Genomic DNA, 19,318 nt, shown 5'->3' with positions numbered 1-19,318 from the left:
TGGAATCTGAGGTTCCAGTCCCTTGGTATCCCCATTCCAAATTACATCACCTTCATAGTGAGAACCTAAATGGGAGAACCTCTGTAAATATGGAAATGGCTTTGGTCTGTCATTGTTCCCTAGTTTTGAGAATTATCCCTACTGCGGAGCATCCCTAAGCCTGTCGGTGCCCCACTACTGTACTCCCCATGTTGACAGTTTCTCTTTAATGGCCTTTGCCCCCTGTTGGACTGTAGCATCTCACTCAAAACACTCTTGCTGCCCTTGTTATGTATGGATACATCATACAAAGGTGGACACAGTACTCCCTCATGACATAAGTAAAACATGGGCATGAGGCACAAATTTGAAGGGAAGTGACTTTTTCATGTATATTGAAGATTTCTAAAGACAGAGAGGAAATCTAGCACAGGATTACACAGGCACCTCGGAAATCAAGGGGTTAAAAAGTCATCTACAAAATTAACAGTGCTGATGTGATGCTGTGGGAGGGTCTGGAGATGCATGTGCTCTATTCCATTCACCTCACACATGCTCCATCTCTTCCAAGATTAGTGTTTATGAGCTCATCCAGTCCAATATTCCTCTGTTGTTGCAGCTCTTTCAGAAGATGAAGAGGAAGAGTTTTATGACGAAGACTCTATCGACGCAAGAACAAACTTCCCTGAGAGCTGGCTGTGGAAGACAGTGAATGTGAACAAAAAACACATGTAAGATTGATTGCTAAGTGTGGCCATTTTAATCTTTTATATTCCACTTCAAAGATATCCACCGTTGTGCAAGTGTATGGTGACCAGTCAACAGCAATGTCGTCAAAGACAACACATTCAAACTATGACCTTATCATCGAAAAACACCCACTGGCTCAAACTTTGCATTTAGAGGTCCTCGCCCATCGTCTTTGACAACAGCTTCTCCTTTCCAAACTGAATGGTGGCCATGATCAATAACCTGCTTGATATGTAGGTGGTGTGCCTTGTATACTAATCACCTTCTAGTAACTTATCTTTGTCTACTGTAAAAAAAACGGATCATTCTGGAATTGATGTATCCATACAAGGGAAGGGGCACCATTAAACTGTGTGTGTGTGTGTGTGTGTGTGTGTGTGTGTGTTTGTGAATTAACAATCCTATTCATACTTCTTTGTTCCCCCATGTCATCGCACCACCACTTTCATCTCTGAGCCACCATATTCTCCTCCACACCATTGCGTCCCTACGGTTCAGACCTCTTACGAAAATGACTAAGCCTCAATGCTTAGATTAGGGAATCTCTTGATCATAAAAATCTTTTTGGACAGACTTCTTTTCAATAAGTAAATCAAGGATCTCTGTAACATGGTTCAACAGTCCACACACTTTTCTGTCTCTTATATAGCTGTGTAGATTCAGCAATACAATGTGGAAAACCATCAGAATCATGCTTTGGGGCTACGCTTTAGTGGAAAGAGGAACTTTCCAGGTGCTAAGATCTGCAACTTCTGTACCCTTTACCAAAAGCAACAATATTTCATCTTTTTCATCTCACTAATCTCTCCATACACCTCTCTTGATCTGTTCCTCACCCCTCTCATTACTCTCAGTACTCTACTCTTTAGCTCTCCACTCTCTAGTCACTTCTCTCCCTAGCTCAAGTCTCTCTCTACTTCACATCTCTCTCCCTCATCTTTACCCAACCACCTTCTCTATCTTGCTACCAAACCTAACAGTTTACTTCCTTATATATTCACCTCTCCAGCACCCTTCTCTTTGAAAACTCTTTTCTCACTACCTTTGTCATTCCCTCTCTTATTCTACTTCCACCACTTTTCCTCTATTATTTCCTCTATATATATCTATATTTCTCCTATCACTCTCTGCATCTACCTCTATTTCACTCCACCTTATTTACATCTCTTCTCTCTTCCTCCCTCCCTGTATACCTCTCCCTACCTTATTTCTCAGACTTCACCTCTTTGTCTACCGCACCCTCTATTTCCCTCTTTATGATTGCACTTCTGTCTACCTCAACTGCCTCTCTACTTAACTTTTCCTCTTTGCCACACCTTTCGTTCCATTCTCTCTATCACAGATATCTACTTCTGCTTCTCCCATCCTCTATATATAACTTGTCCCACTCTTTACCCTCCCTTACTCAATCAATCAGGAAGTCACTGTCTAACAAGAGAAGTGTACATAGAATGAGGAGAGGATGGACAAGGAAGGGGAAGGGAATTAAAGAGAACACTCAGATTTCACCTGCTTCAAGTCTCACTGTTGCAGCATGGATGACAATTGTGATGGGGTTTATTTGTGCTTATGAAAATGTTAAATTAAAGCTACCTTTTCAAGTCGTATATCCATAATTTGTATTTTAATACAATAAATCTGTCCACAAAACATCATCAAAGTCATTTTACCATGTCTTTTCTTTAATGGGGTGAATGTGGTTTGTTAGGCACGGAATTCTATATGAATTATTATTGCTAGAAGACAACAAATCTAGAGTGAAGCACAAATAAGAAAATAACTTTATCATCACTTGTCCAAGATTTCTTTCATATTATTTGGCTGTGCTTTGTGGGACACAGTTTCATGTATTTCAATTTTGCTTTACATCATGAGGGCTGTAATTAGCTAAAAATGGATAATAAATTCATAATTGTCCTTAAGAGTGCCCAGAAAATGTCTTGCCCGAAGCCCCAAAGATTCTTTAAATATGTGATCATCTGTCTCGTATGTACTTAAATGTAGCGTTCTCTTCCCTTTTGCTCTCCTAGATCTACTCTGCACCTTGAAATTCAAATTTCTAATTTATTTTACTTGTTAATTTGTTCCATCTACTTTTATATTTCTGGCAACAGCCAGTCAGAAGGATCACTTTTACAAACGTGTTTCACATCCACTCACTACTACATGTGGCTGTCAGCACTCATTGCTTCAATCCCTACTACTGTTCCATGCACCCTCTGTTTAGTAATTCACTCACTCGTTCACTTATGAATACTTGCTTATTCATTCATGTATTCCTCTGCTCAGTCATTCGTTGTAGTAGTCATTCACACCTCCAGTCCCACATTCATTGTCTTAGTTCCACAGTCGTTCAGTACTCCATCCATTCACTCCTGGACACTTGTGCATTGATTGCTCTAATCACATGCTCACTGCTGAACTCATTTAGTTCTGTACATTTATGCATTCGTATTGGTACTCCCTCCTTCACTGCTGCACGCTGAAGCATTCATTACTGAACCCAGTGCAGCATTCACTAGTGGGTGCACACATCCGCTTCTGTTTGCTCACTCATTCATTACCTGCTTCACACTTTGATTCATATGAATTCACTTTTTCCTTCCTGTACCAGCTTGTTCGTTGCAATATTCATTCACCCTGTACAGTTAATTTATGTACTCAACATTATTTAATGTACACTCACAAAGGTATTCCTTTACTTAAGACATTACTCCAATGAATGCCTGAATGGATAAATATTGTGAATGAGTCAGCACATTATTCCATACATGCCCTCACTCACCCATCCAATCATCCACTCATTAACTCGTTATCTCATTCACCCATACACACACTAAAATTACTGGTCAATACAAAGTAAAATGGCAGACCTAATGGCTTTGCCAATGCTTGTTTGTAAGTGAATACAAACACAGAAAAAAGCAACAGCTCCGCTCATGACCTATTGGTTTTCTACATCTTCACTTGACCTACAATTCACAGGTGAATCCAGAAACGTCTTTAACGCTTCAGGAATTCAGTGCGCTTCCCATTATGTTGATCATAGTTCAACGTGTTACTGCACAAAATACTGAAATGGAAGCCACGGTCCGGCAAGGAAACACTGGAAATCAGAAATGCTGAAAAGTTTCACCTCCGCAGGGCTGTGGCACAGCAATTAGATACGAATTCCAGCTACTCTCTTAGTTGCAACTAAGAGTACAGACTGGATGCCCAAACGGATTTCCAAATATTAATTTGCTGGTTTTATTCCACCACTTTTAACTCCACCGAATTGTCATTTGACAAAAAAAAAAATCTTCTTCAAGTAACTTCCTTCACAACATGCTGAAGAATGAAGTTATGAAATTTGTGTGATCGCACAAAATTGATTCTAGACTGATGCCCACAGCGTTTCATAAATAGCCGTGTCTGGGAGGTTTCATAAATAGCCTGCTGATTTCTCTGGTAAACATTTTTTCACAGTCATTTGCAGGAATTAGTGCATTACTTTAGAGAGTGCCTGTTAAAAACCTCTCAGCTCCCAAGTGTGAGTTCCCACACACTGCATTGACTTTGTACCACACACAGGCATAGCTCTGTCATTTCTATCCTTGGTCCTGCCTGAGGTTCTTGACCATAACTAGAACCTGACTCAAGCATTCAAGTTCCCTTGGAGAACCTGTGAGTATTCTAAGATGTCAGTGGTAAAGCCTGGCACTGATTTGGATACTTCTTGAACAGATACTCTGATCAGGTGAAAATTCAGTCCTTCAGGTTCTCAAACACTGACCTGCCTTATGGGGTATTTCACAACTGCAGACTCACACCTCTTCGACCTGTACCTTATCTTTTTTTTAGCAGTCATACACAACTTTTTCCTTCACTTTAAGATGCATGTCGAAGTTGTTCTGGAGATCCTAAAGTTATGCATAGATTATGTGGATTCCATTCACTGTTGCCTCTAGATCACTCATGCTTAATTAAAAGCTCAGCTGATCCGCGAATAAGGCTAAAATACTCATATTTTGGGCCCTAGTTTGGAGGACCACTCAAGTGTGTCCTAGCCAGATATCTGTGCCACCTTTCTTAACAAAGTCACGTTGTGCAGCAAATCAGTCAAATTGATATGTCCTGCAATTTTCAGCTTTGCTCTGCATAAAATGACTCAGTTTATGCTCAAGCAAACACTGAGCACCTTTTTTATGGGCAATTGTGTATCCAATATTGACAATGTCATGGCAATGCCCTACATTTTGAGATGTTCCAAAACCATGTGGACAGACAAACTGCAACCACATCTACTCAACTGTCTTCTGATGGAAGCACAAATCCAAAGTAAGATCCTCTGTATGACCCGTAAGTCAATCTGGGTTGAGGACTAGGTCAACCTCAGCAAGGTGGACTAATATTCAAATCCTCTCAAGCCAGTCTAATCTTGACCACTAAGAAATGCAATACCATAGGATATCCTAATTTTAGGGAGATGCTGAGGATCCTCCTAGATCCACAACACCGCAACTCTGAAATAGCCCACATCTGTCCCACCTAAAGATTAATTCACTTTCCTTTCAGAGTCCTCTCCCTTTTCCTACCTGGCTTAGATCCAGTATGCTCTGAAGCATTAACTTTCAGAGTGAATGCAGCACAGTCCCATAGCACAATGCATACATGCATGCACGCCTATTACATTAACCTCCAATTTGCTTCATATTCATAAATAAAACGAAGCTAAAATTGAGAACTTACTGCATTTATAATATCATATTTCTCTGCATCAGCACTAGTAGCATCATCTCCTCACCTGGCTATATTATTCAGATGCACAGATTTGTTTTTGTCATTTGCTTTATGTGTCTTACAGAGAAAATACATTTGTTCCTGACTCCATCACGACGTGGGAGATCCAGGCCATCAGCATATCCAACGGAAGAGGTGAGTGATAGCTGGTCAGACTGTGACTGCTCACAGCACTATTGGGGCAAACTTTGCTGTCAATCCAGCAGATGTGAAGGCATATTTTTGTAGCTTACTGGACTTAAGAGCAACATGCCTGACCTCTGAGCAAGTACTGTGATACCAGGCTAATCTCTTTAAGGAGGACATATTCCATGGTTCTATGTGTTGGGAGATTGTTTTGTGGATCCCATTGGAACAGAGCCCAATTCTTCTATGTTTGCTGAAGTAGTAATGCATAAACAACCCATTCTGCACAGTTTTGTTGAAATGTGGCAGGTTGGTTAGTTACTTCAATATCTCTCCACTACATTAGAAAGTCTCAAAGTGTTGCAATGGGCATTACGTCTAGGCTGTCCGGTTTTAGGTTTAAATCCATAATAACTGATAAAACCCCACCGAAACGGAAATAGCCCTCACAAGTGTAAACATATAAGCACCTAAAAAACACCTGCCGAACCACAAACTAAATGCCATTCAAAGATAGGAAAAGGAGAGTGAAGGAGTATTTTTTTTTCTTCCTGAAGGGACCAATACAATGTAACTTTTTAATACAAGCTAGCACCAAGAAAGACTGGGCTAACATTATTCTGCTTGAGTTTTTTTGTTTAGGGATGTCACATAAATACTATTTCTTCTTTCCTTTGCTTTCTCAGTTTTGTGGTCTTTGGTCTAAAGATGCAGGGTTTAGAAGCAGGTTTTAGGTATTATTTAATGGTTTTATAAACTGTAGAGAATCAGGAAATATCAAAATCATATTTGACATTTGGCTGTGTTTGATTCTTTCACTGAAGTAAAATGACTGGTTTCATAAGAATCTTCCCCAATATGTGCCATCACCTTTACCTACAGAGAATAGGTAAAAACCTTTGCTATATCAGCCCCCAGTTTCTAGTGAGTCAGTATTGATAGTAGTTCAACACCTCAGTCTTTAAACATTCAATGCAAGGTATAGTGACAAGTATGTGTGAAAAGATTGCTATCACCAAACATCTGGGATAGTGGTGAAAACATGACACTAGACTTTTGGAAAACATGGAACACAATGTCATTTGGAATGCTTCTGCAAAAAGGTTATTTCCAAGTAGTTTTGTTTGTATTGCAGTGATTCAGCTACGTATATGAAAAAGTTGTGTGATGACCTGTCACAATCGATACCTGAGCTGAAGTGCTTCCCTGTAAGAGATCCTTGTCACCTGTTAGATGGCATGCTGAAAGCATCTTCACAATCTCAGAGTTAATGAAGAATGCTATTGACTTTTTAGTCCATTTGGTGCACTGTTTTGTTATGCGCTGGAACTAAAATGCAAATATTTCTCAGCTTTGTGTGGCATCAAAGAAAGAGTCCTTTCAACAGTGTCACTTAGCTGCTAGTTCTCAGATCAAGGGGCTGTGAATGCTATATTATCCATGTGGTAACTGTTTACAGAATTAATTATGCCAAAGGCAAGGAATGTGAGGATCTCTGGTCGCATATTGATAGTGATGTGAAAAAAAGTACACTCTACTGCATTCTTAGATTTTCGCAGGAAAACATAACTGCTGTAGTGGACATAATCCAAGAACTAGAGTCTGAAAACACCCTTGTCTGCCAAGTGTTGAGCATAATTGGTGTAGATGTGAAACATGTCCTTCAGAGTAGGCTGGGCGACATCATTAGTGACTTTGGCACTGCAACATGTTCCATGTTAGAGTGCTTGCCACTTGGTATGCAAAGCAATGTTGACAGGCATTTCAGGAACTTTCATTTTACAATGTATGAGAAATGGCTGGCAGTGATGCATAGAAGTGTCCCTTCACCAACCATGGCATTTGAAGCCAATGAAACCTCACTGTGCTACTCTGTACAAGCTCTAGATCCCTTCCATAAAAGGGAATTTTCTCAGTAGATTCAAAGTGCCGCTTCATTTATACCGCTTCAATATCTCTGAGGGATAAGCACCCAGTTCAACACAAATGTTTTCGAACCTGCAAAGAGAATCGCAATCTTTAGGTGCACCACTATTGGCATGGAAAGCTATGTCAGTGGCCAGAGTTAGCAAATTGTGTACTGGCTGTTTTGGCGTTGCTCATCTCACGTGCCAATGTTGAGAGGGCCTTTTCACAGAAAAAGTTTACATGGGAAGGAAAAAGTAAGCACACATGACCAAAGACTCACTGCAAAAGTATTGTATGGTGTATTACAATAAGTTTGATTTGCAAAAACGTATTTGGATCTCATATACGCTGTACATACACTGTCTATATACCATTGTCTATCAGTGCAGAAAGCAAGCAATAATAAAAGCAAAACGTTCCATGAATATTGGAAAAACACTGTGTCTGTTGTTTTTAATGGTGCTTTGCGAGGCATGCAGTATATACTGTAGTGTGAAAGCTTCGTGAAAGCTCCACCCACTCTCTGCCCCTTGACTTTTGTCTTAAATGCTGCCTTCCGATTGGTTTGAGGGTTGTTAGTCCCTCCTCATTCATCACTTGTATCCTTCCACGGCTATTGGCCCCTTTACTCCTAACACTATTTTCTTTTAGGTCTCACCTAGCGTTGCAGCGCAAATGCGCTGTAATTACTTTGCGAGGCATGCAGTATATGCTGTAGTGTGGAAACTCCGCTCACTCTCTGCCCATTGGCTTTTGTCTTAAATGCTGCCTTCCGATTGGTTTGAGGGTTGTTAGTCCCTCCTCATTCATCATTTGTATCCTTCCACGGCCATTGGCCCCTTTACTCCTAACACTATTGTCTTCCCTGTCTCCTCACCCCACCGCCCCCTTCCTCAGTCTGTGACTTCTCACCCTCCCCCAACCCCCCTCACTCCTGTTCATGTTTTCTTGCCTGCCGGCACTTCCATTTTCATCTTTATGATTGCCACCTTGAAATATGCGAGTTCAAGATGCATGCTGTACAAAAACTTCTCGTGTTTAATGAACTAGATTTTAATGTTACTCTAAATATAATATGACTCTAGGCAACATTCGGGGTATGCATGGCAACTGACCACTCTTAATTCACAAATGGCATTGTTGTCGAGCGGGAGTTTTAACTTAAGCTTAAAACGAGCACTTTTAATAACTTCCTCTCAATTCAGTGCTATAATCTTGTGTACTGAGGTGACCCGCTAAACAAATGCACTTTTTTGAATTCTGAAGAGACCTTATCACACATTTACATAATTTTTACTGTATGATTAACATGCCGATCATTTTCACGGCTCACCCACTGGCTCGTATATGCTTGGCCCGTCTCCGGCTGGCTCTACCTGCTAATTAATATATTGGCTCGCACTCCTCTAACAAAGAGAGATGAATGGATACATGACTGTGAGCCTGGTAGATGGTAGAGAAATAGACTGGTGCAGACAAACAGACAAAGTCAGTCTCCATTGCCTCACGTCCAAATCATCACTTTCAATAACATGGAAATCTGGCGGCAACTCCTGCGTGCCCCAACCTCATCCCCCTCACCTATTCTTAGCAGAAGCGGCAGATTCTGAGCTGTGCCCTGCTGGTGCAGAGGAGCACGGCAGAGTCTGTAGAAGCGCTGGAATCCCTAGCCTCTCTGGGCTTCCGGGTGCCTTCACACTCAGGATTAATGAATACATTTTGTTCTGTGCTTTAGTCGCCCCTCTGTGAGCACTGACTGGTAGATGGAGCTCTGTGTTAATAAACACATTAAAAGAGGTGGTTGTGTACAAACAAACAACAGCCACAATAACGTACGTTTTGAACGTGTAGTTAAATACCTGCTCATCGAGTACCTCATTGACTGATCATAACATGGCACCACCAAAATTACATTTGGACACATTTGCTCAACTGTAAAACACTCCCTTCTATGGGTCATTAAACAATTCAGGGCTTTGGGGTTAGGTAACCTACTTCGGATGCTGTGTAAAAGAGTAAATACAAAAATTAATGCAATTAAACTAAGCAACCAGTACTGTCTAAAACACTGTGAAAACGGACACGCATTCTGGCATTTTGTTTAGTTAAGGTCGATTTTCTCATAGATGCAGGTACAGTACTCTTAATAACTTAATGAAATCTGCACACTTTTAACTAATAGCACCGGGCGACCTTTAACAACTAGACAATGACTACATTTCCCTGTACCCCCGAAGCCCCCGCCCCCTTGGCTAACTTTATTGCCTCCCAGTGTTTGGGGGATAACCAAGACGCAGGAGAGTGAGTCAAATAGTCTAGAAAATGAAAGAGAAACCGGGATTCGGTCCCATACTCCGATCCCGATCGCGTTGGTTAGTCTGTAAGCACTACCTTTATTAATGAGTTTCTCATTAGTAAAGCACCACGGTGTGCATGTGTGTCGACACTTCACCCATGAGGTACGTGCCAAGCAATTGTTGACACAATCCACACTTTGCGTCTTTTTCAATATATTACGAAGTGCAGGACCTTTCCAAGGGATTTTGCACACTACATACATTCACTCCAAAAATAAAAAGTGTAGGTAAAAAACATTGCCATTTCAACGTCAATAGCTCTAACTCACAAATGTGAGACCTATTTGCATTGCAAATGCTTGTTTTTAAGGTATTGAAATCACTTGAAAACACTGGGGGAAAAAACACCAGAATTTACCAAAAATAGAAACTGAAAACAGAAAAGCCTAATTGTGTCTTTCATTGATAAGGCTTGTGGATTCAACATCTCATGGCAAATGATTAGCGGGTTCAAGAACCCATAAAGCCCGATTCTAGCTCTAGGCTGTCATTACTTGCCTTGACCTCTTCTTTTCTTGCATGTCTTGAACCCATAGAGCTCGACTCTAACCTGTAGGTTTCACCACTGTGCCATGACTTCTTAATGAATGCAGGAACTAATGCATACATTCCTGCCTCAAGCCCTGTGCTATTCCACACCACCTACCTCACAGCTTGAATTGTAACCCATCCATTCATAGCTAGAGTACAGAGTAAGTTCCACCATACTCCAAGTTTTCTTCACAGCTAGAAAGTCAGCACTAGGCTAACCAACGCCTCCACCCTAACAGTAAAGGTGAGAACACATGGACTTATAACTTATCCATCAAAACCAAGTCTAGAGCCATGGACCTCAGAATCTCAATTGAGCTCTCACTGCTGGTTACACCTCCTCTCTCAGTCCAATTAAAAAAGCATAGACTTCTGTCTCTAGCCCACACACTCGCACTACTTGCCCACACCACTTCCTTTAAAACCCTGAGATGCTTTTGCCACCACCCCACACAATTTCTTTCAAGCGCTCGCAATTATGCCAAAGTCTGTCCAAACTCTTGCAATTTGGCCACAATTACTCCCTCAGGGCAAGAAAAAAGAAGGCCCTATCAGAGTGCATAGGCAAAAGCTCCAGCAGTGGTAAACAAATATTCACAATCATCAAAGACTTAACTTCACCAGTCGCCACTACTAACTGCATCACTCCCTCGCAAGAATTAGGTGACAACTTCTCAGAATTATTCAGCGACAAAATCAAAGCCATATACAAAATCCCTCAACTGGACTTGTTCCTTCCCATAGGAAGAGCAAAAGAGTTAACTTGCAACCCTACACATTGAAGGCCCAGAACCTCATATCTGGACTGCCCCAAGGATCATCCCTCATTCCAATGTTATTCAACATTTACATGACTCCAATAGCGGACCTCTTCAGATCTTCAAAATACTGTCCTAAGCATGGGATACCCAACCTACTCTCTCTGTCTAACAAGGCCCCTATTACAAAAACAACATTGCCACATGCATGACCACAGTAGCCACAAGGATAAAACAAGCATTTGCAATGCAATCGGTCTCGCCTTTGGGACCTTATATGTATTTAGCTACGCAGCACATTAGCCTGGGTGCTGAAACATCTACTGTTCTTTAACATGGAGCAAAAGTAAGCACCAAACTGCATGACACACCAGGTATGGGAACACATGGAGAGAAATGTTGCCTTTCAGCGGGAAATGGTACAGTCCAAAGATCTGTTTTTTAAAATATAAAAGCAGGGCCTTCGGTGGTCATATCACTGAAAATACAAGATTTGGAAACATATTATTGTCTACGGGTGCTCATGGAAGACAATTTCTATGGACTGGAATCTAGAGAATGCTAAAGTGATTCTGTTATTTTACTGACCTTTGCTAGTCGTTTTCTATCAAGAAAGTTAAATAGACCCAGTATGCAAAAAAAAATAAAGCCTTCAGACCACTGTGTCCAGGTGCTACTGTACCTGCGGCGCTATTGCAAGCTACACCCCTAAATACCCCCCTCTAGAAAGGTTTGGTGTGGAGAAGCGTTGAGAAGGGAGAAATGAATGGAACTTGTGAGAAGAAGAAAAAGCAGGGAGAGAGCGCATGGGAACAGATGGAGTGCTGAATATAAAATAAAACACCTATTGACTATGCCAATGCTTAAGTGTTTTGCTAGAGCTCTTGGCTTTGCTAATGTGTTTAAGGTATGTTTTAGCCACTCCACTGGACTTCACTGGACTGACCACAGCTGCGTCCACTTCAGCTTCAGAAAGAACACGGTCCACCATCACCCGAAGCAGATTCCCCACAGAAACTGGAGCAAGATCACCGCCGACCAGCTCGCCACCTCCCTCAGCCAGAGCCTACCTGTCAGAACAACGGACCCCAACACAGCAGCCCGCAACCTCACGCAGTGGCTGACCTCCTGTGCCGACGACCTCGCCCCACTGAAGAACCCGCTCACCAAGCCCAGAAGCAAGAAGGCCCCCTGGTTCACCGACGAACTCAAGGGCTCCAAGAAGGCCTGCCGCACCCTCGAGAAGGCCTGGCTCCTCGACAAGACCGCCGACAACATGACCGCCCTCAAACTCGCCACCCGCAGACATCACCAGCTCATCCGCACCACCAAGAAGAAATCTCTGAAGGAAAGACTGGACAACAACGCCCTTGACAGCAAGGAGCTCTTCAACGTCGTCAAGGAGTTCTCCAACCCCAGCACTGGCAACAACGACATCACTCCCTCTCAGGACCTCTGCGACTCCCTCGCCTCGTACTTCCACTGAAAGATTGCCGACATCCACAACAGTTTCGGCGCTCCACCCCCGCACCCATCGGTCGAACCTACGCACCCCGCCACCACCCTCCAGACATGGACCGAGGTGACCCCCGAAGACACGACCCGCATGATGAACACCATCCACTCCGGATCTCCGACCGACCCTTGCCCCCACCATGTCTTCAACAAAGCAGCCTCCACCATCGCACCCCAACTCCGAGACGTCATCAACGCCTCCTTCGACACAGCCACCTTCCCAGAGAGCTGGAAGCATGCCGAGCTCAGTGCACTGCTGAAGAAACCAACAGCAGACCCTACCGACCTCAAGAACTTCCGCCCCATCTCGCTCCTTCCTTTCCCCGCCAAAGTCATTAAGAAGGTCGTCAACAAGCAACTGGCCGCCTTCCTCGAGACGAACGGATCCCTCGACCCTTCGCAGTCCGGATTCCGAGCCAACCACAGCACCGAGACCGCCCTCATCGCGGCCACCGACGACATCCGAGCCCTGCTCGACAACGGTGGAACAGCGGCGCTAATCCTCCTAGACCTCTCCGCAGCATTTGACACTGTCTGCCACCGCACCCTAGTCCAACACCTCAACGACACCGGCATCCAAGGGAAGGCTCTGGAATGGATCACCTCATACCTCGCCGGCAGAACACAGAGTACGCCTCCCTCCATTCCATTCGGAAGCCACCGAAGTCATCTGCGGCGTCCCGCAAGGATCATCTCTCAGCCCCACCCTCTTCAACGTCTACATGAAACCCCTCGCGGCCATCGCACGCCAACACAACCTCAACATCATCTCCTACGCCGATGACACCCAGCTGATCCTCTCCCTCACCAGAGACCCCGACACCGCCAAAGCCAGCCTACACGAAGGGATGAAAGACGTCGCCGAATGGATGAACATCAGCCGCCTGAAATTGAACACGGACAAGACAGAAGTGCTCATCCTCGGATCATCGCCCTCCGCATGGAACGACTCCTGGTGGCCCCCGGCCCTCAGCACCGCACCCAAACCAACGGACCACGCACGCAACTTGGGCTTCATCCTGGACTCCTCCCTATCGATGACCAGACAAGTCAACGCCGTCTCCTCATCATGCTTCCACACCCTCCGCATGCTCCGCAAGATCTTCCGATGGATCCCGACCGTAACCAGGAAGACGGTCACCCAAGCCCTCGTCACCAGCAAACTCGACTACGGAAACACCCTCTACGCTGGAACCACAGCCAAGCTTCAGAAAAGACTTCAGCGCATCCAGAACGCCTCCGCCCGACACATCCTGGACGTCCCCCGACGCAGCCACATCTCGAACCACCTGAAAGACCTGCACTGGCTCCCTGTCAACAAGAGGATCACGTTCAGACTCCTCACCCACGCACACAAATCCCTCCACGACCTGGGCCCAAGGTACCTCAACGACCGCCTGACCTTCTACACCCCGACCCGCCAGCTACGATCCGTGAACCTCGCCGCCGTTCCTCGCATCCAGAGAGCCACCGCCGGAGGAAGATCCTTCTCCTACCTGGCAGCCAAAACGTGGAACTCCCTGCCCGTCCACCTGCGGCTGACCCAGGACCACCTGGCCTTCAGGAAACAGCTCAAGACCTGGCTGTTCGAGCAGTAGCAGACCCCCTCCCACAGGCGCCTTGAGACCCTTCCGGGTGAGTAGCGCGCGGTAAAAATTCCATGATTGATTGATTGATTGACTAGTGTGGCTGCTGTCTCGAATGCTTGAGGCAGTACAAAAGGGCACGGTCTTCATGCGCATCAATCTTTGAATTTTCACAAAAATGAGCTCCTAATTCACTGGGGATTGCACTTCATAAACTGCAGCCTTTCTCCCTGTTGTTTGGTGGAAGTCCCGACACAAAGGGGCAGTTTTAGGGTAGGGTGGAATAAAATACATCACAACTTCATCAGGAAAACTGTGATAGTTGGATAGATTTCATTCTGATTTTAAATTGAAAAAGAAACAAGAATTGGCAATGTTTCTACAAACGGAGGCACGGGCTGGCATGTAACTGTGCCCTGAGTGGATCCGATTAGGACAATAAGCCTTTTGGCGCAAGCTTTGAATGTTTTAGTATGTGTCCCTACCAAAGGGGAGGGATTACGGACACCGATATTTTAAGGGGAAGGCAAGGGTTTGTAAAGATGAAAGAAACAAGTGTAATCAGAACACATAGTTCCAAACACACGCAGTCCTTCAGGCTTGCACATGCGTCCTCTCTACCTTTGTTGTGAAGCCGCTGCCCTAAGCCCACCCAGGGAAGGTTGCTTGGCAGCTTCCTCATACGATGCAAAATCCAGTGTTCATAGTACCCCCAGGGTGCACCCCGCTTTCCCCCCTCCCCCAAATTAGGTTACCCAATGACACACAAGAAACAGTTGTAAGTGGGTAACAAATGCTGCAGGTTTATTACATAATTCCAAGATATGTAATGGGTGGGTTATCTTACGGGCGATCCAAGGGCAGGCAACCATCTGGGTCGCCTGCCCGCCTGATGAGCCGGGCAGCGCAGGAGCGATGCCCGCAAGTGCTGCCCTCCAGGTGATTCTTTCTACGATCACGTGCCGTTGGTAGTTCTACTCACGCCCCCCCTCTCGGGGCGAAGCGTCGCATAGCAAGCCCCCGGTTGTTCAGGCCCACAACCGCCCGCAGGACTAGCGGGGCGCCGACACGGCTTCCGGGACCTCTCTGGAGGCTCCTCGTTTTGGCTCAGGCACCCCCTTGGTGCCGCGCAGAGGTACTCTTTGTACCGGCCTGCTTCCAGATCGCCCTGTAACTCCGCCACAGCCATGGCGGCGGCCCCCGTCGCCGCCAGGGCCCCCCACCACCTGCTATAGTCTTACCTGCAACCTCTCCTATCTAGGGCTTCCTGCAACTAGCTGGAAGGGAACCATCCTAGCAGAAAGAAGAGTTTGAAATTCTGCCGCCTCAAGACAGTGTGACAGCGTTAGCGGGACTCAAACCCTGTGAGATCCCTGTTATCCACAGGCCCACTTACCAGTGAGCTATAGCTCCTGGTGTTGTAGATAGCCCCATCTATGCCCCCAAGGCCTGGGGAGATGTGCCAAGAACTATTTCGCCCCTCATGCGGGCAGATTACCCTCTTCACAATTCTGGGCCTGCCCTCTTTGGCTATGAAGGCGAGAAGGGTTTTTACTTAACCTTTGGCCAGTCCTCTGCTTGCTAAACCCGGAGCACCGGAGTGCTCCTGGCTGCCAGCGCGTGACCATGGTCAAGGGGCGACTCTCGCCCCTGCCCACCATCCCCTATTCCTTATGGGAATTATGCCCCTACAGATCCCTCAGTGATGTAACCCCCTAGGTATACCAGCTTCGGGCATCTGTCTGGCTTAAGCATTGCGCGCTGTCAGTAAAGTTCAAGCATTGAGGATTGACTAAGCCTACTTCGCCCCTCCCATCCTGCTCCTCAGTAGGAGGGTGGCGGGGGGTGCCCCCCCCCACAAACCCAGAGCATCCCCAGCGGTGCCAAATTCCTGCTCCGTTGAAGTGGAGATTTAGTGCACCCTGGGCGTGACAAATGTACTATTGACATAATGTCCCCTTGTGTTTGCCCCGCTGACACCCCAGTTATTGAGACAGCAGCACCCTATGTATGGCTGGCAGCGCCCCTAGCGCGGTAAACATGGCCGTAACCCCCGATCCCAGTCTCCCGCAGCTGCAGTACGCGACCAGTGAATCCGGTGGGAGATACCCCCAACCGCAATGGTCCTCTAGACATCCAGAAAAGGCCCTAATTTTACCTGGGCCTATCTCCAAATGATGGTGGTTTCACCCAGCTGTAAGGCCAGAGGCCCGCCTAAGGAGCCTATTTACTTGTTTTGCTACTCGGCCCCTTTATGGGTAGGCCTCAAAATTTAGGGCAACGCGCGGGCTCCCAGGGCACGGAGCTGCTGGAGAGCAGATGCCTGTTACCCACACGCTGATACTTTCTCTGTTGCTGACAACAACGACAACGACACCCGAACCAAGCCCCCCTTCAGCAAAAGGTTGGAGACGAGGGACACGTGGTCACGTGTGGTCAGGATCGGACAGCGCGACCCTAGCTGTGAATAGCACTTTATATGCGCGAACTCGACCTGAAGGTATAGCAGCGCTGTGCATGAGCACCATATTTACACCCATATTCGGGCACGGGAGTGAGATCATACGGCGATATTCACTGATTTACCCAGCGTCACACACCCAGCGCGAACTCGATCCGAAGGTAATGGTGCACAGTTCCCGAGCACCGAATTTACATACATAATCGGGCACGGGGGGATTAAGTAATCTGCCCGGCGTCACAGCGCGAGTCGTCGGACGGTATATGGGGCGCAGTCCGTACGCCTCGTATCTACATACATGTTCGGGCACGGAGTGGGATCATGAGCCGCCAAAACTCGCGACCCTCGGGGGCCCAGGTGGACCAGGCCCAGCCGCACGCATGCCTATCTGGGCATGGGGTGATCCGTGATTTGCCCAGCGTCACAAACACAGCGCCAACTCGATCCGAAGGTAATGGCGCGCAGTTACCGAGCACCGTATATACATACATCATCGGGCACATGGGTATTAAATTATCAGCCCAGTCACAGCGTGACCCGCCCGAAGGTATTGGAGTGCAGTACATGAGCCCCGCATTAGCATACCTATTCGGGTACGGTGGATTAGTCATTAGCTCAAACCGTAATGCGCGCGAAATTATTAAAGCGCCAGACACGAGCACCGACCAAATACCACAATGTGGGCACGAGCAAAATCTTGTGCACAATGCCTGCACTTGTATCAAGTGTCTGCCTTATCGGAAGCCAGCAGATACATGTTGCCTATTTGTATAACGCGAACTCGACGTCAAAGGTCTTGGAGCGCTTTACATGAGCACCGTATTTACATTACACTATGTCGGCACGGGGAGCATGAGCGATTCGTACCATATTACACGATCCCCGTGCCAAATCACGCGAACACCGCACCAGGTTAACATTGAGGTGCGGGGTTTTTAGTAATGCCTGCAATCGTGTAATGTGAACAATGCATGTACTTGTGTCATGTATCTGCTTTATAGGAGGCTAGCAATTACATGTTGCATATTTATATAGCGCGAACTCGACCCAAGGTATTGGTGCGCTTTACATGAGCACCTTTATTTACATAGGCAGGGGAAGGTTTAGACCTTGCCCGCGAAGCCCCCTGAACCCTGGTTCGATGCGGCTGCCAACCACTATCTCGCGGCCGATGCATGGGCAGGGGGGGTCTGGAAGGCATTGAAGCGCTCTAACTAGTACAGTGTTTACATTACGCATTTACGCATTCGGTGGCAGCGCATCCCTTGCCCAGGACCACGTGGCCCGGCGCATGCCACCCGCGCCCCCAGCGGCCGCTCACCCGCGGGCGGGGCGCAAATACCTTCTCCCTAAGACAAGCATGAGGAGGCGACACGGGGGTCGGAATTGCCTTCGCACCTGATAAAGAAAGTGCGTCCCCACTTGCCCTTGCTTACCCTGCTATAAAAAGGCGCGAATGGACACCCATTACAACAAAACCTCATTTATCAGGCCCAGTTCGCTAACTGGGCACGGGCTGTCAGTGTGTGCAACGCCGTGATACCGACCAATCAACCAAGGAGCCAAGCACTGGGGCTCTTCCTGCCAGCTTGCAGGACAACAGACCCACGCCGCCACCGGTGTCCTTTCCGCGACGCAGCTGAGCCCGATCTGTCCCAGCGCGTGCCTGTCCGCCTCGCGTGGCAGAGAGCCCCCAGCCATTCGTAGTCGGGGCCTCGGACTCAAGATGTGGAACAGAGAGATTTGTTCAGCCCTACGCCGGTCCGCCCTATACCAGTCAGACCCTGCCGGAAGGACCAAACCTGGCCGGGTGGGGCGATGGGGTGCTAGCCGCCCAATCCGTCCCCGGCGCCGTTGACATCAGAGATACACACACTCGGGGAGAGCAGGGTACGTGGCGCAAAGGCGAGGGGCGGAGTCAGACCCGCACATGTGGGAGCGCACTGGCTTTAAGATTTTCGTAGTCGGCAGGGATCGCGATGTAGGTTACAAAGCGTCACGTGCAGTCAGGATCAGACTGCGCGATCCGTGCAGTAAATAGCTCTTTTATATCGCGCGAACTCGCCCCTCGGGGACCCAGGCAAACCAGGTCCAGCCGCTCGCATACATATTCGGGCACAAGGATACTCATTGATGTACCCAGAGACAATGTCACCGCGCAAACTCGATCCGAAGGTATTGGCGCTCAGTTCATGAGCACCGCATTTACATACATAATCGGGCCCGGGGAGACTACGTGATCTGCCCAGAGGCACCGCGCGACTCGCCCAACGGTATTGGATCGCAGTACATGGGCCCCGCATATACATACATATTCGGGCACGGACCCTCGGGGACCCAGGCAGGCCAGGTCCAGCAGCTCGCATACATATCCGGGCATGGGGAGATTCAGTGACTTCCCCAGAGACACCATCACAGCGTGAACTCGCATAACGATGGCGACGCGACCCTGCAGCTCACATTCCCGCCCTTCGGCGGCAGCGCAGCAGACGGGCCGGGAACCCACGAAGGGATCACTTAAATCCATGGCCTGCCGTGCCCGCGAAAACGCTGGGGTGAATTATT

At 46.8% G+C, this 19,318-nt stretch overlaps 1 protein-coding gene across 1 annotated transcript in view; it reads left to right on the top strand.

Annotated features, from left to right (window-relative positions):
• LOC146830518 (complement C4-B-like) overlaps positions 1-19,318 on the top strand; it is a 554,995-nt gene that overhangs the window by 242,663 nt on the left and 293,014 nt on the right. The window contains exons 18-19 of the mRNA XM_085604724.1: positions 599-710; positions 5,576-5,646. Of these exons, the coding sequence (XP_085460850.1) occupies positions 599-710; positions 5,576-5,646 (183 nt within the window). The remainder of the gene's footprint in view (positions 1-598; positions 711-5,575; positions 5,647-19,318) is intronic.

This window comes from Triturus cristatus, chromosome 5_1, assembly GCF_964204655.1.
Source record: "Triturus cristatus chromosome 5_1, aTriCri1.1, whole genome shotgun sequence".
Lineage (NCBI taxonomy): Eukaryota > Metazoa > Chordata > Amphibia > Caudata > Salamandridae > Triturus > Triturus cristatus.
This window is presented reverse-complemented; position numbering and strand designations above follow the sequence as displayed.